This window comes from Artemia franciscana, chromosome 5, assembly GCF_032884065.1.
Source record: "Artemia franciscana chromosome 5, ASM3288406v1, whole genome shotgun sequence".
In the NCBI taxonomy this organism is placed as follows: domain Eukaryota; kingdom Metazoa; phylum Arthropoda; class Branchiopoda; order Anostraca; family Artemiidae; genus Artemia; species Artemia franciscana.
In genome coordinates, this window is record NC_088867.1 from 27,598,569 (window position 1) to 27,617,411 (window position 18,843).

The window sequence follows — 18,843 nt, forward strand, 5'->3', positions numbered from 1 at the left end:
TCATGTTTTACCAATGTAATTCTTTTATTCATCTTATATTTTTATTAACCGACAGTGTCAACTTTCATTGAGACCCAAGATGACGTTCTTCCCTTTTAAAACATTACCAATTAAAACAATTCAATTAAGGATTATTTGACCTGAAGAAGGTAAAAAACTTGTAGCTTCTCAATGGTGTAACAAAGAATAAAACGTTGCTATTCTAGATCTTCCTTTGGCAGCAAACCACCGTATGATGTTTGCTGCGTTCGACAATGCATACGACAATTTTCCTGAATCCAATTTCAGGAAAACTGAAATCAAAATATGAAGTTCATATTTCATACTTCATCAGTTCATTCACATAGTTCATATTTCATCAGTTCATACTTCACAGAGTTCATAATACCTCAAACCATTTCAAGAACTGAAATAAGATATTACGCGACAACATATTCTTTACTCACTACAGATACAAGCAGGCAAATGCAGAAATTCTTCTATCAAGAGACGAAATATATGTTATTGTTATATTCAAAGGTAATTATCAAGAACTTAACAATCGGTATTTGTCACCATTCAATGCACAAAAGGTACAGAATAAAAAAAACTAAGCCAAATAATGAGGCTGAAGCCATTCTGTGATTATCTTTTACCTGGATACTCGAATTTAAAAGATCTTCTGGTTTCACAGGCATTGATTGCGCAGTCTTTTTTCTTGACATCCATTGTCGAACGATTCTTTTAAACTTTAGCTCATATTTCGCAAAAGGGATTACCATATAGGATTTAACTAAAGGATCAGTCGCTGGTCGTACTTCATAAAATAAAAACCTGAAAAAAATCAAAAGCGTACATTTTATTATATTGAATCACCCTTACTATTTTACAAATCGTGATCCAGAAAACCAAACTCAAATCAGTAAACATTACAAAATTACCAGTGGCAAACTAGGATACAACGTAAACGGTGTTCATCGTGTTCAATTGTGGCAGTGATCTGGTAGAGAAAATGCGTACTTGTTCAAACTCTATCTTTGAGAATTTAGACTGCGGTTTAGGAAATTTTAAGTCGGCTTCTAAATGAATTTGCTTTCTGAATATCTGATTCAATATTAAACATACTTACTCAACAAATAATTCAAATAAAGAAAAGAGCGCATAATAATTTCACCTGAAGAAGATTGCGTGGGCGTCGGTTCACGTTTCCCCCATAAAACAATGTGTTTAATGATGAAACTGATAAAAAACCCAATTCGCTAAGTTCTTTGAAAGTGAAAAATGATTCCACATTTAAAAAAAGTGAACATTCAGATCTCTTACTGGTTGAAAAGAGCTTTTGATTGCGTGAACATTTTAATTTAAGCTTCTGGTCCTCAACACTGAAAATATTCTACTTTAGAGTACTTTAACTCTGATATTAATTGATATTTTGCCCGCGTATGACGATCATCCAATGGTGTATTGTCTTAAAAATAAAACATCATTTCAATTCTATTCTTTACGTTCTATAGGAGCATGCAGAAAGGGAAGTTTGCATTTAAAAAAATGAAAGTCTTCATGTCGTTTTGCCTCCAAAATGCATAAAAGCCTTATTTTCACTCTCCAGCGATATAATAAAACATGAACCACACATTTTCATTTTCAAGCCTCGCATTTTTTAGTTTAAGAAGCAAAGATAACTATGTTTTCAGGATAAATTCCTGTGAAGTTATCATTTTAGTTATCAGTTAGCAACATAGATCTTTTCGTTTTTCGTACAACTACTACTACTACTCACTGCGACTCCAAGGCATCTGAGGCCAAAACATCTACGCGGGCTCCTCCTCCATCCTAATCTATTCAAAGCCTCCAACTTTACACTCTCCCAAAAAGTTCTCATTCCCATCAAATCTCTGCTTACGACACAATCCCATAGCATTCGGGGCAAGTACCTTTTTTGGCAATCTGTCATCCTTCATCCGCATAACATGTCCAAGCCATCTCAACCTTTTACTCATTATAGCCCTAGAAAGCGGAATTGGATCATATATTTCGTACAGTTTACTGTTGGGATATTCGGATACCCAAAACAATCCGTAGAAAATATCTCCGGAAAAAAATTAGCAAATTAGTGTTACCATATCAACAGAGTTCACGCTTGTCACCGCATACAGAGGATATGATAGTGGGTTCCCCATTAAGATTCGTCCAAAGGACCCCCCTCCCTGAAAATTGTACTAAAAATACACGCTTTTAGTGTTTCAACCACAATCCATTGAATTTTGTGAGAGCTTTATGAAGATTAGCTTGAGATGTTGCAGCAATATTTAATGCAGTATCGTCAACAAACAGAATAGAAATACATGTAAATTTCTTAAGCACGTAAGAAGATTATTAACGTAAGTTGAAGATAATAGAGGCCCTAAAAGAGAACCTTGGGAAATTCTACAGTTTAATAAGAGCCTATTGGATAGGGTATCATGTATGTCAACATGGAAAATTCTTTCCTTCAATCTTGATTTTGTAATATCCAGTTTGTCCCTGTCCAACTGCTGCTACTGCTTGCTCAATTCGAGCAGGAATTCTAAATGTAAATTTAAAATTAGGATAATAGTTTTCGAAGAACTTATCTCAATTATCTTTCACAAATTTTTCAAACACTTTTGACAACAAAGTAAGGATGGCAACTAATTCATAATTAATTGTGCCCTCTTTAAATATTATAAGTGTTATCTTTCTTTTGATTTTAAATTCAAAAGTAAAGTTTTTCTAACGATAGTAAAGAGCGAAGTTTAAACCTAAAACAAACATAAAGTAGCGTCGCGGTTTATACAACATATTTTCGAAAAATTGTTTCAAAGAAATTGGATCGCGATATTTCCTCACACTTGTAGTATTTCTGAAAAACTAACACTTTGCTAAAAACACAAAACCGACAAAACAAAACAAAAAACTCCTAATTGGCCTACAAAGAGCAAACAAATAACTCAAAATGCTCTCAATAGTCTTTTACCGGCCACGAAATCAATAAATTTTGCGAAACGATTTGAACTCTATAAAACACAAGAAAGCAATTTTCAGTAAAGCACCACTTTTTCGGAATTCTGCTCAGTTCTACGCTTTTTCTTCTATCAAACCTTAAAGCATATCAAAATATTCCTTGTTGCATTTTTAACTCTCCTCCCTAATTTAACTTTCGCTACTTCACAAACTATTTTCTTGAGATAATTCCAATCTTATACATTGTCAAATTCTAAACTTTCCAGCTTCAAGTTCAACTATTCTTTGAAGTTTCCTCTTAAATTCTTATTCTGGAGTCTATCAGCGTCATACTATCCTGTAAGTCGTTACCCTTCTAAAATTATCCACCAGTTTTCCATTTACAGTAATGCAATCTACAAAGTTAGCCATCTTGCCACCATGTGAACACAATATTACATTATTGGCCTTTATATGACCTAATTCTGTGTTAATTATAAATAAGTTACTGTGCCTACAAAATCTTAGCAGTCGATTACCCTTGCTTTTTTCTTCCCTACGCGATATTTACTTAAACATCGGTCCCTGTTTGTGCCAGCCTAGGCATTAGCGTACCCTAAGAAAAATACCTTATTTTTACGAGGATTTTATGTATTTGTTCCAGTAATTGTATGTGAATTCCATTATTTTCTTATCCAGTCGGTTCTACAGAGGATATACCACTGAGACTGATGCCTTCACTTTTTAGTTATAAAGTGAGCAACTAGAATTCTACTGTTAATACCTTTTCAATCCAGGAAAGACGTAGCTTTTATATTCATCATGAGCCCTACCCCATGACCATGTATCCTATGCTTTCTAGTTAAATAAATAAGGTCTATAACCATCTCTTTCTTATATCCTAACTCTGGAAGATTTGTTTCTGAAACTCCTATAAAGTTTAGTTAAAACCGTCTGAATTCACCAGTCAAAGTGTCAATACCGTGGTTGAAAAGCAATGGGTCCCTTCAGTGCAGGTCAGGGACCACTAACTTCTTCTTAATTCAACAAAAAGCGCTTAAGCTGACTTAGAACTGGACAGCAAGAAGTCCTCAGGACCTCCAGCTGATTGGAGGCTTTTTGCAAGCTTAGACCAATCACGGTCACTATGGCTTTACGTACTTGGCGAAGATCTTCCATTAAGAAGACTCAACGTCCTGCGCCATCAATCTAAACCTTACGACTCAAAGCACATTGCTGTGTTTTTTACTACAATATAAATTTTTCGAAGGATGTGAACACCTCAAGATCACCTTGCAGCACTGTTTGCAGACGTGGATTCGTTGGCCAAACTTGTGAAAAGTCCACCATAATAAAACTATGAAGTCACGCAAGCAGTGTTTTTCTCCAGAAATAGAAATTGGAGGAAGGAGCTTATGATAAATTGAAGACCTAAACCATTTCACAATACCTGAAAAACTATAGGATTTCGTAAGCTGATCCTTGTCATAAATATAAGTTGTAAAAAAAAAATTCTCTCTGTAAATCTAAATTCCTTGCTGGTTAAAATATTACAGTTAAAGACACACAGAATGACAATTTTTAAGCGACGAAAGAGAATTCAACGCATCATTAAAACAATTGAAAAAAAAAAAAAAAAAAAAAAAAAGTTGCAATAAGGCAGTATGTACATAACTGCTATTATTGTACGTTCCCTCAACATTCCAAATCATTTGATTATTTCATCTCAACTTTCAATCAGATAAGAATTCCTTCTCCTTCTTTTTACTATCACAAACACACCTGAAAAAATCTAGTTTAATCAAACGGCATTTCGTGAGTTAGAAATACCAGGAAACTGTTCATGGGACTGATTATATCAATTTACCAATTGGATAGAATAATTTCAACGAAATAATTATTACTATGCAATATCTGCCATTAAAACATAAATTCCTACTGTTTCTAGCCTGCTTTGATGTCAGGCTTTTTCAGCAAGAAGCTGCAAAAAAATAGAAAAAAGAATATTAAAGTAATACGCCTTTTTCAAGAAATTTCTGGCTATTTTGTCGGCCAAAAACTATTTAGACTAGTTTCAATTTTGTCCTTGTTTTCTTAATGTAGATGTACATAATATTCCTTTCTTTCCTTAGTGTTGTAGACAAGTTTCAAAATAAACAAGTAAGCTTGTCGCAAAGCGGACATAGGCACGCTCATAAGAAACGTATTTTCATTCCGTCTCACTAACCTGACCAGTTTTTTACACTGTTAACAATAAGGAAATGTATGAGCAAGTTTCTTACCTGCACTTTTCAATGATGACTGAACAAATTTCTTTATAAGATTTATCTTGATCCTGCCTTTGCCGAATCAATCTCCATTTCGTTTGACTAATTTTCTTTCCTAGTTCAAGCATAGATGGTGAGAGATCTTTGGAAGATGCAACATCCATTGCTTCATGACCTAAATCTAAATGCTTTAGCAGAGTTGCAAAGAGTATTCGACCAGTTTCTTCGATCGGATGATCAAATCCAAAAGTCATTGGAGGTCGAAAGTGAAGTTCCATCATATTCAGAAGAGATTTGACTTTCATGTTCTAAACAGGGAAGGCAATAAAAATTGAGTGAGTATTGTGTGTAGTATTATATTAGTATATTTGACGCAAAAAAAAATTGAGGGACATGGCAAAAAAAATATATAATGAATAACATGCAAATACAATTAAAGGATTCAATTTAAAGTTTTAACTGATTACAATTTCAAAACGATTAAAGCACAGAGAACCATTCAAAACATTAATACAAAAAAACAAACTAAGTTATCATATAACTCCCTCACGATGGATTAAACCCCGCACCAGATTTTTTATGATATTAAAACACCAATTTCACAGCAATTTTTCCACCCAAGCCTCATCCCCCTCATCCACTCCAAACATTTCCTTTCTCAAGACCCTTTACTCTTCACACTTCTTCAGAATATGCAATTAATTTTCCTCCGACGCTCCACATATAAATACATTTTAAGAGTCATTGAGTTTCCTTGATAATCCGTTTTCACTACGATTGAACTGTGTAGACAGTACTACAGACCAATTCAGTACGTTTCAAATCACCTCTTACAAGGAAAACGTTCAATTTAACTAGGCTTGTAAAACTTGTCAAAAACTTTGGTTCATTTGCACTCAAACACGCAATCTTTTCTGAGAGGTTTAGTCTAAATGTAGTCGACCGCTAAAATTCGAGCTGCTTACAGTTGAACCAAAAATTTCATTGGAAGTTCGGTTTGACACTAATATTGGAAATCAAGAGTTTTCTTACGCCATAAATATGATATACCCATGCCCCTAGCAAATAGAGGCAATATCCCGTTTTGTTTAGTTTATAGAGCTTTATAGAACTAGAGGACGCTGCTTTTTCTGATGTGCTATGCCGATGAGTCGCAGTGGTGAAGAAACAATTTACAAGTAACTAAAAGATTTTTCCGTTTCTAATTTAGTTACACAATTCATTACCATTATAGTACACCCACGGCACGAACAGACAGATTCTTAAGATGCAATAGATGTAGAATGAGTAAGCTAGAAATATTTTAGTACTACAGACTCCTGCGCCCCAAAGAAAATTTTCGCATTACGCTCAAAAACTATTTTTTTGGACAAGTTTTCAGGCCCAGTCCCCATAGAAAGGATGGGAGTTATGGCCTTCCCAGACAATGTAGGTTCTATATAAATAACCGTAGCAGACTAAGAGAGAATCGTCTACCTTTTCCCATTTACGACAACCTTTACCTCTACTACCACCATATTCCTCTTAGCGCAGGCCAAAAAATCACGACAGGCTTGACATTTATAGCAATTTAAGGATTCCTTCAAGCTCGTCCAATATATATATATATATAAAACAATATACATATTAAAAAAAACATATAATGAAAATACCAAGCTAAAATTTGTGATTTTTTTTTGAAAAAAAATAATTCTAAAAAAAAACACGAAGCAAAAGTTTCACTAAAATTTCGGCCAATTTGAGAATACTATACTAAAAGATTCTCCACATTGTTCTATTGTTATATTATTTTGTTCTAAATTTTCTTTTGATACCACAGTTTGATAGAATCCTTCTTCGTTATAAAAATATGACTGAATAGACTCACATTTGTATCTCCCTCCATCAAAGCCCTGAGAAACTCAAATACAGCATCATCTGGCTCACCCAGCTTATCATTGCTACAAGTAGATGGATGATTGGCACCGTCACTAACTTCAGATAAAGGTGTGGCAATTGCAGACGCGGAAAATGCCATTGGAGAGTCACTCTTTTCACTATCAGGATTAACAGGTATACATCGCTACAACATAAAGGAGACATAAGAAAACTGTCTACTACAGTATACAAGACTTGACTTCATTTAAAGTAATAGAGAGCAAACTCTGATATAAAATATTTAATATCTGTAATATCAGACATAGAATATTAAACAAATAATATATAGAACTAAAATGTTCCCTCTAAGTTTTTGTTCATTCTCCAGTCAGTTTCAGCGACATTCAGAATTCTGGTCGGAGAAAAAGGTCTAGTAAACAACATATTATTGGCGTACCAAAAAGAGATAATGCAGCGAAAAACTGCTATTAAATCAAAACTAGAGTTGGGTGATATTTTGATTGACAGATATATTAATATACAAATACCTTTACTTTCCAAAATCAATACACCGATATTTTGGATCCATTTTTAGTTCTGATACACTCTTGATTTGCTAAGTTCAATAACAAATATAATAACAAATATTAGTTAAAGACCACCCTTCATTACTTTTTTTTAATTTCAAATAATATAAATAACCAGCAAAAAACTAACTTTTTTTCCAACAAAAGTGTTAAGCCGATATATCAGATAGGGCATTTAGGATATTCAAAACATGTGTGATTTAATGGATTTAATACTTTATTCTTCTTCTTTTGGCAACTTGAGAAAACTTTTCTATGTTGGATCTGTACTGCTAGTTGCTCACCGGTGGATGGCAGAAAAAGCCGAAAATATTTAAATAATATTGAAGCATTGAAGTAAGACACAGGGCATTTTGCATTGTTCTACCGTTGATTCATGTCTAATACATGAGGAGGAAGGAAAATTTTCTTCATAAAAATAAATACATAACTATTATAAATAGTAACAATAATGCAAGGCAATGACATAGTTTGGAAACTATTAGAAAAGTGTTTCTAGGGTAGTCTTGATAGCGTGGAGTGTATTTAGAAACAACACAACACTAATTTCGTTTGATTTCATGTTTTGGGAAATGGCACTCTAGCACTAGCGTGTGTACATAGCACATTTTTATAAGTAGCAACAACGATTGGGTGTTAGAAAATAAAGAAAAAGCTGGTTTTGAGCAGAAACAACGTACTTTGAGACCATATCTGAGCAGCGTGTCATGATTTTTCTTGAATGATATTATATTTTTTTTTTTTTTTTTTTTTTTTTTTTTTTTTTTTTTTTTTTTTTACCGCATAAAATTTTAAAAGCATCAAGTGATTGACATTGTTTAATCATCGACAGCGAAGAAACAAAGCCTAAGTCCTACTCCTGCAACCATTTTTTTTCCGGCGAATTCAATCGAAGGTTGGTCCAACACTTCACATTGATCAGGCGAATTAAACCTAGTTTACTTCAGTAAGAGTCTTTCTTCTGTCTAAAATAAAATAAACTTTAATTACTACCAATAAACAAATGAAACCCAAAACGAACAAAAATTAAAATAAATAACCAATTAAAACTAAAAATAAGCAGAAACTACCACAAGTAGGAGAAGGGCAAACGCCCCCTGTTTCTTCTAAATACAAAAACATTATTTACGTTTAACGAAAACAATTCTGATCTCGAGCTTCATGTTGTTATTTGCCATTACACCAATAACAGCAAAAGAAAAAAGAAAATCACCATAACAACCAAGATTATTGGAAATAACTATTGAAATGTATATTGACAATTTACTATATGCTGATGTTTCTGCCTGATAGTCTCCGCAGTTTTGGTTCTTAACGTTATAAAAGAAAAAAAATCTAAATGGTGTTTTATTTTAAGGAAAGTACAAATAAAGTTCTTTTCTTTAGTAGGTATAGGGAGCGCTAGCCCTACTCCTGTTTGTGGTAATTTCCATTCGTTTGAAGTATCACTTGATTATTTATAGCAATTTCTGTTCGTTTTCGGTTTCATTTATTTAATGATAGTGATTAACATTCATTTTACGCTTCAATTACTATTTGACTTTATTTCTGCTTCTTTTAGGCTTAAATTAGCTATTTACTTTCCTTTGAAAAAACTTCTTTTATGGAAAAAGTTCTTTTTACAATTTCTGTTCGTTTTTAATTGACTTTTTTTTTATTGGTTAATAAAAAAAACACTATTTGTAAAGCTTTTTCAGTATGTCCCCTTACAAAATCAAGATTTTGGTTTGCTACTTATTTTGCAAAAAAATTTATAACAGAATGATAGTTGTACAATAGAGCTTTTTATGGATATACAAGTCGAATATTATTCAAATGGATGAAAAATACGTATAATCTTTGGATATCTGTAGGGCTGAATCCCTTCTCACCATCATCACGTTACAACCTTGAATATAGACAAATATTAATCGACCATCCCTCTCTAGATCCCTGAAAGGTTTCAACTTAATTCTCTGAGCTGTTCCTGATATAACCCAGATACCCCCTTTTGACAACCTTGAATGCACATAATTTCTTTTGATTCAACTCAATATCCCCTTCAACATGCCCTGAAATTGTTAACTTATTACCCTTACCGGTTCCTAAGATATCGTAGGAATGTCCTTCTGACCATCTGAGTTCACGTAGTGTCGTTTGAATTAGTTCAACATTCTCCTAAACATTGCCTGAAAGTTACAACTCCACAACTTTAACCACTCTTAAGATTTTACAAATTCGCCCTCTTGACAATCTGGATGCATATATTATGGCTGTTAGTAACCACCTACACTATTTAACTGATCCCTGCACTTAAAGACATGGGTAATAATCAAAGTACTTACATAGAGGCCTCCACTTAGAAATCTACGCTCAAAAGCGCTGGATACCGGTTCTTTTCTTGTTGCTTCCCTCTTAATTACGGCCATGGTTCTTGAATGAAGACCCAGGAACAAAGCCAATGTATATTCCAAGTCTATGAACAATTCACTGGAGAGTCCAACCTGATCACTCTAATTTAAAGTAAAAATGACACGTTATTATTACTAAGAATAGAACTATAATGGGAATATATAAATGCAACTCCTGAATTTTAATGAAATGACAGGATAATCAACTATCAGTTTAATTTGAAAGAAGGAGTTTTGAGTCAATCTTTGTATACGAGCATTCCTAGGCAACACAGCCTAGATCTTTATGGAAATAAAAAAAAATATATATTTAAATCCCCCAATTACTAGATTTTTCCAGAAAGTGGAGGATTCGTCAGGCCGATTTTAAAGATACCTTTACCGTTATGATCCTTGTTGTCAAATTCATGAAAGAACTTGTTTCATTTAAAAAAAATACTTTGAGAAATTACAGTTTGAACTTGCTATGTAAAAGAAATGAAAATGAAACAAGTAAATGCTCAGTATGTTGAACAAGGATTAAACAAACAATAAATACAAGGAACCCATTTCTGTAGACAATGTCAATTAATATAACAGCTCTAATAGTCAAATACACTTTTTATCCCTACCAAAGCAATTTACAAATAAATATTATACTAAACTAACGAGAAGAAGTACCCACGATTATTTAAACAAAATTTCACCTTGACAAGGGAACGGTGCCATAATTTCTTTGTGCAGCATTTCATTCGATAATATAACTGACAATTTTACTGCTAAAATATCTATTAAATGTGACGACTTTAAAGTAGCAATTGCAGCTTTATATATTCTTTGTCAACATTCTCTGTAGTTTATTTTTTTCTTTTTGAGCATACCTACATGTTCAAATTAGCTTAAAACTATTGAAGCTAGTAAATATATTACATTTTGTATAGTATATCTAACTGAAAACCTCTTTACCAAAACATATGCTGACTTTTGACAATAATGTCCTAATATCCATCGCTTTCTTATTTTCTTGTTTGTTGTATTTTGACAAAAAAAAACAACATTATTTCACTTTAGCAGATGATAAAATTTTGTGCTGATCCTTGACCACTGCAATCGAATAAATATTCAGTAATAAGTTTGGCTCATATTTTTTTTTTTTTTTTTTTTTTTTTTTTTTTTTTTTTTTTTTTTTTTTTTTTTTTTTTTAATTATTATTATTCTGACTAGCTTTACATGTAAACGTAGGCATGACAGGATTTCAGATAGATGTGTGGAGAGTTTGGGATGAACCAAGAAGAAAAACAACATTTTTCTATTTTTTCTTCTCCAGTATTTCTTTAATTTTAAATACTTTACCTGCTCTTGGCTGTTTTGTTCATTTACCCCCCCCCCCCCAATAAAAAGGCAGTATTTAACCATGTACCCAAGCGACAGAACAAAGCTTACGTTAAGGTCAGCGTTGTCAACTTCTTCGTCTAGATAAGTGCCAACACAGAGAGATTGAAGCAAAGGACGCGCTGCAGCTGCCTGTTCGGGGCTGCTAAATACTTTACCAACATCCTGTCCTATGAAAATGAATAAAAAATGATACAAACTAAACATAACTATAAAATGATACAAATAAACAAAAACAACATAAAACTAATTAAATAATCTATATTACTCTACTGGAAGAAGGATAATATCTGCCAATATTTTATTTCTGCTTTAAATTGCATGTGTCATCGTATTGAACGTAAGAAAACAGAAATAGAACTAGGACATACCTAGAGGGTTACTCAAATAAACAATAAAAGAGCAAAAATGAGGAAACTTTCAGCCAGTTTTGAAAAGGTCTTAAACTAATCTGTAGCTACGGAAGAAACAGGCATTAATGGAAACAAAAAGAAATTATAGGCCTGGTATATTTTTGGCTTAAATATAGTTTTTAATACCAAACAAGTAAAAATCGAAACAGTAATCAAACAATTTAAGAATTCATTCAATCAATCAATATCTTTTTTGCCCAAAGAAGTACACATGGGTTCAAAATGGAGTAGATGAGAAGACAAAAAAAAAAATAAAAAAAAAAAGAAAGATGAAGACACTCACAAAGAAATCTGTACTGCAAAGAATAGATTCAAATATTTCTACTAACACATAGCAGGATGGAGGCTGTTTGTCCTATCAAGCTTAGAAAAATAGCGACCGCGACGCTACTCAGCCACAGCTAGTGGTTCAGTTAATCCAGAGGCTGACACTAGTCTTTTGTTTCTAGCCCATAGGGTTATATACAAGAGAAATTTCGCGAAACGAAAATTCACGGATAGTCTCAATAGTCTTTTTATCAGTAGCGGTAAACAAATTCCAAAATGGAGTCAATGCGAGGACACGAGGCATTGCATAAGCGTCGTACACACGGACAAGAATACGCCTGCTGCATCTAGCTTTACAGCGAACCATCTCACCAAACGCTTTTCTAAGCTTCTAACTCCACCGAAAGATTTGCCGAAAGCAAGGACCTCGCTCTTCAAAGCATTAAAATTGAGACCAATTTCGGCATATTCCCTACTAAGCACAAACAAAATTTCCTCCACAGACGATACAGTTCTCCTTAAATTCAGGATGTCGTCACCGTAATTGAGTATGGAAAGGTCCAAACCTTTAAAACCAAAATTAATTCTAGCCTTTTTCTGGGGTGCAATCACACTATTATTATACAATGGTGAAGAAATTACCCACCCTGGCGGATTCCTTTCCAAACTCGAATTACGGCTTTACTCACTACATAACTATGACGAGTAGGCACTTTCACGACAACACACAATCTTGCATACATATTTTTAAATACCCGTACAACTGAACGACTGAGACCTCGCTGCTGCGCACTATACAGTAAACGGGAATGCACACTAGAATCGAAAGCACGAGAGACATCATGAGCCGCAAAGACGAGAAACTAACCACTATTCTCTGCATACATCAGAATGTTGGGAAGTATATAATACACATGTTCCCGACTACAGCCTTCCTTAAATCCAAACTGGTTGTCCGGAGTTGAACAAGCCTTATTTACGTCCTTAATGACAAATAATTCAAACAATTTACATAGAACAGAAGAAACTGTTGGGTCTATAGGAACAACATTGCCGGCTATATTTATCTTTTTTCGGAAAAGGACTTAATGTACTAACACAAAAAGAATCGGGGATAATACCAGAATTAAAAATGATTTGGCAAAACAAATATAGATATTGCAGCACCCTATCACTTGCAGTAATAAATGAAAACCACATATTTGATCATAACCACGCGAGAAATTTTTTTCGAAAGTGAATAATAGCACTATAAATATCAGAGGCCGTGACTATGAAGCCAATATCTGATTCAGTATCAACTAGACTATCCACTAGTAGTGATCTATAGTGGGTTTCTAACACTGGATCAGGTGGAGAAAATTCGCTAGTGAAATAGTTGATCTAGTAACTCTCACTCGGAAGCTCTGAAGCAACACCTTTTGACTTTTTCCCCCCGATGAATCTCCAGATTTCATTTGGATTAGTTGCAAAGCTCGCTCCTCAATAACATCAGCTTTGTGATTGACAAGACACTTAGCAAAACGACGTTTGATATATAACCGTATGTCATTAACAGCACCAGATTTCGGCCGATCGCAATCATTCCATATTGGGTGCGAAAACTTAGAAGATTGAAATTTGTCGATGAAAAGTAGGCATATAAATAATTCTTACATACTAATTCTTGGAGACAAAATTAAACGGACTTTATTGAAACATAATATGTCAACTTGTTTTAAATTAATCAGACCATAGAGTAGCTTTGTATATTCTGGAAAGATGTAACACGTTACAGTTTGCCAAGTGGTGTATACAGCATTCCTTGCTCTCGTGGTAAGTTTTACGTCGGTTGAACGCGCCAACAATTTGTGGAGCGTTTTGTTGAGCAGCAGAATACAATAGAATAATGCTCTAAAATTTACAAAATCTCCAGAAAGTTTCACTTCGGCTTTGGCAAGAACATATCTTTTACAATTCGGACCTATTTTGTGCAGTTCGAGATAGCAACAGACACTTCCAATGATAATGGTTTCACTCAATGGGCTCTTGAAGTATTAGAAATACAAAACATATTTTTGCAGGTTTATCAATTAATAAAGATACTGATAATATAAATTATTCATCCTATTTATGATATTATTTTTAAAAAAGAACCCATATTCAAGCATAAAGTATTGCAAATGTCCAATTGGTTAGTTCAAGTAACCAATTGGTTAGTTCATTCCTTTGTTTTTAAAAATAGACATTGCAAAAGATAAAGCTTGAAATTAAAAAATACGATAAATAAAAATAGGGAAGCTAAAACAGCAAAAAGCAAAAGAGTGAATGGATTGAATAGCCCCAAAAGCAATTAATTTAAATGTTCACTGCAAATCAATTCTTCCCATAGCTTTCGACTTAGCTAATCTCCTATTCAGCACTGGTCTACTTGACCTTTTTGAAAAAAAAATTTTAATTGTATGGCGTTAAAATATACAGAGACCCAGCTTATAAAAGTTCGTGCTAAATGGAGCTCAAGGAAATATCTTCAAAGGGTGCTCATTAGATTGAAAATCAGAAGTTCTAGTGTCTTTTTTAAGTGTAAAAGTGATCAGAGGGCAACTAGCTCCCTCCCCCACCCTTTTCCCCCAAATACATCCGATAAAAAAATTTTAGATGACCATTTTGTTAAAAATAGTTCAAAGACCATATAACAAAAACTTGAACTGACGGTCTTTCAACAATTATTAACACATCAAACATTCAGTTTGATTTTATTTGTGCTTACCAAGACTGTTCAAAACACATATACTTTTCAATAAAGCGCCAGTAAAGCAGTAGGTTTTAGACTAAGCCGATTTTTATTTTGGTTCAATGTATTTCGGGTTTTTCCAAGTTACCTGAAAACAGTCTTTCATATGTTTTTTTTTCTTCTATATAATCTGAGGATCATTATATCCAATGGGTGGGCATACTTCTTGATGCAAACTAATCTTTTAAAAATCTTCTTGATTTGATCGAAATGAAGATGTACAGTAGGCTTAGAACTCGGAAAGAACTTAAACATGTTTTTGCTGGGTTGTTTTTCAAGGGTTCTGTCACTTCTTAATTCGGCATTATGTTTCTGATTATCCGATTATACTAATTTCAATTTTTCCTACTTTCCTGAGACCCCTTTCTAAGGTTTACAATAAAGCAAAAAGCCTTTGTCAGAAAACTTATTTTTTGGCAAATAAACCGTTACTTAATCTGGAATCCATTTATAACTTTCAAGAAGATCTTTTACTTTTTCTCAGTTCCTCGGTGATCTACTTAACAGTCTTAGTTTTACTCCACATTTTGTCTTTAATCAATCTAATAATCATAATCATAGCCTAAAACATATTCAGCTGATCTTTCTCCGCCCTCAAGATCGGCTTTCAATGTTATGAGTGCGTTGTATATAGTATGGAATAAGATCCATAAATTGACTTGAAGGTGCCCCTCACTCGGCACCATTAAAAGAAATTATTAGAAATTTATTTATTCATCCTTGAATAAATTTTCATAAATTTTCTTTATGTAGATAAATGAGGACGGGTCGAAATTCGTTTAATTTGCGGGGTATATTATTTTTTCCTTGGCCATTCATCATGCATGTTTTGGCCCTTGGTGTTAGTTTTTCTAATTCACACTTTGTCTCTTTTTTTTTTACTTGGAGTTCAACTAGTAACTGTGGCCCCTTTCCCTCTTCTACAGGCCCTAGGGCCTATAGGGGCAAGTCTCGTGTATTTACTTATATGCATTCACAAACAAATGTTGCTTTATCTTATTAGTAAACACAAAACAAAAATATCGATTAAAATAAAAATAAAAAAAAACAACTCTGTCTCTGAAAAGTAAAGAGCAAGTTTAAGAGCAGAAATAAGTTTGTACAAGACGTCAGCACCGAAATGACAACTACCTATAAGACTGGAGAAATAAAACCTAGAACCAATAGATATTACAACGAACAGTGAATCCAAACTTAAACCTAACACAAATTGCCAGAAACACAGTTAAGCTCGCACTCCTCAAATCCCCAAAAGCCTTGAGTGTCTTTTGCATTTTAGAAAAACTGTAAACAATATTTTATTTAGTTTTGGCTTCGTCAATGTAACATTAAAAATTAGATACTGCTCAAACTTCCAGGAAATTCTTTTTTATCTCTATAAGGATATTTGTAACAATCAATTTTTATCCTCTAATATACAATAGATTTTACCAATTGTTTCTTCATTTTCAACGTGTTCCTTTCAAATGAATAAAAGCTTGAATTTTCAATTTCAGCTATTTATTTAGTTATTTGTAAAGTGCAAATCACTCGCTAGCCTTAAAGGGCTGGCTGCAATAAAATTATTCGTGGTAACAGTTACAATATATGGTCATCATTTATCTAGTTTAACTGTTTTATAAAGATGAAAAGATGTGTTGAATAAATTTCATTTATTTTTCAGTAAAACGTATATGACACAGACCAAATCTGTCAAGGGTCAAATCTGACCTTTGACCTCAAATCTTTGACCTGTCCAAGGGTCAAATCTGTGTAATGACTATGGCGTATAGCTATGCACAAATCATACACTCATCCTGTAGATCTCTTTTTTTTTATGAAATAGCAATGGTTTGTTATATACAGCATTTCAGTTAGTAGTATTAGGTTGTACCTATTTGGTATTATTAATTTTACAGAATGATAACTTTATTTATTATTCGTTGTTATTCAAATTCGGACTTTAAAGAGCAATACAGAGTTTGCTCAAAATAATATTTTTTTAGGGGAGTGGGTGGGTAATTCGATCATTTTTATTCGTTGTCAACCTTTTCTTTCTGTTCAAGGGTGTTATGGTTGGCTACTGGAAAGGAATTTAAAAAAAAAACATTAAAGTAAACTTTAAAACTTTAAAAACTAACAAGCTATGAACCTTTCCATAGCTGTGGTAATTTCAAAAATGATTTATTTTGACAATCAGTTGATACAGCTAAAATTTAAGCGCTTTAGAAGCCTACGATGGCCATAGAGCAAAGTATTCCAACTCTTGTTAAAAATTAAGAATTATTGGACGACAAGGAGACAAGCCTTTGTTTTTATACAAACCTGTAAAACAATGAAACTCTTCTCCATTAAAAGGGGCTTGTAACCTGAGATCTTGCACATCATACACTTTTCCTTCAACAATAACCCAAAGACCTCCATCTCGATTGTGATTCTCAATATCAGCTTTCCTCACAAGTGGAAGATCTTCAAAAGACTTGGACATCTTAGTCATATGGTACGACAAACCTAAAGAACAAAAAGGAAAATATAACTACTAACACACTAGAAGAGTTTTTTTAGAACCACAGTAGAAGAAGCAAAAATAAAAATAAAATTGAGAAGAAGGAAGCTAGTAAAATTACATTTTCATATGCTCTAAATTTAACTAAGCCTCTAGTGCTAAGGCCCTGTGAAGTGTTGCAGCAACTGTAAGGGATGAATCACAGTTGTGGAGCAGCAACAACAACATTGTTTACAGCACTGAACATAAAAACTCCAAACGCGCAACAAAAGTCGAAGGTGCTACCCCCTAGAAAATTTAATGAAGGCAAAATTTAATGAAGGAAAATTTAACTAAGGCCCTATTTTTCTTATGCATTGTGGTCCACTTGAACTAAGGGTTAAGCACTACCAGTTTTCAGCACATCAGAAAAACGTTGTGTCCTTTTTCAGGCCCGTTTCTTTAATGGCTGTGCCCCCTAAACTTTTTTACATTAGGTTCCCCTGGACCAGGGATTTAAAACTTTATGTTTCAGGCTATTTGAAAAAACAAGTTTTTTATCCCATTTCCAGGCCCCGTAATTATCCCTTTTAGTATCAAAAATGTCTGGTTCTCTTAGCCCAGGCAAGCATTCTTGAAAGTTCCACGCCTATCAGAAACAAACAATTTTCTTAACCATTTTCTGATCCCATATTTAAGGGCCGTACCCAATTGAACAAATATTATTGGGCATTTTTCTGGCTCTATTTTTAGGAGAAACTCAATTTTTTCTCAAGAAACTCAAACTCTCAATTCTTTCTTATGTGTTGGGGTTCCCATTGCCCATGAACTTAAGGCTATAAAAATCAAGTCAATAAGTGAAAAAAGGTTTATTGAGTCTTTTCAGTCCTTTTTCTGGTCCCGTTTAGGGGAAAAAAAACTAGTTTTCTCTCTTTGTTATTTTGAATTCAAGTCCTCATAGTCCAAGAGTTCAAGGAAGCATGATTTGAGCTAACAGGATGAAAAGGTTTTTTAGCCCTTTTCGGGTCCAATTATTGGACCCAAATTCTTTTGTGCATGAGGTTAGGCCTTCACCCAAGGACTTATTTCTATTAATTTCGAAATGATTAGAAGCAAAAACTCTTTGCCCTATTTCTAAGCCCACCAGCACCCCCCCCCCCTTCCGAAAAAAACATGTGTTCCTGGCCTACAGACCAATCCGTGAACGTTTCGAGCCAAACAGAAATCCAAGATCAAACACTTCCTCCACCTTAATTTTGACCAAAAATAATTCAAGAATTCGATCCGATTTTAAATCTTGAAATAATCACAGACAGCACTTGAGTGTCTCTCATTACTTCCTACAAGTCTAGAAGACATGTAAGTTTTTGAATCTCGGGACTCAAAGAGATAACTTTAGCCTCTACATGATTCCAAAATTACATCCTAATTAAGAGGCTCACTTTCAGGGCTTAGAACAGCTTTGCTTTGTTCCTTGTTTATTCTTTTTAGCACAATAGATTTTTTTTGGGGGG

General features: G+C 33.7%; 1 protein-coding gene across 1 annotated transcript in view; it reads right to left on the reverse strand.

Annotated features, from left to right (window-relative positions):
• LOC136027197 (probable E3 ubiquitin-protein ligase HERC2) overlaps window positions 1-18,843 on the reverse strand; it is a gene marked incomplete in the record, with an annotated part of 290,251 nt that overhangs the window by 196,001 nt on the left and 75,407 nt on the right. Inside the window, 6 exon segments of the mRNA XM_065704213.1 lie at window positions 636-813; window positions 5,223-5,515; window positions 7,075-7,269; window positions 9,976-10,143; window positions 11,464-11,582; window positions 17,170-17,355. Of these exon segments, the coding sequence (XP_065560285.1) occupies window positions 636-813; window positions 5,223-5,515; window positions 7,075-7,269; window positions 9,976-10,143; window positions 11,464-11,582; window positions 17,170-17,355 (1,139 nt within the window).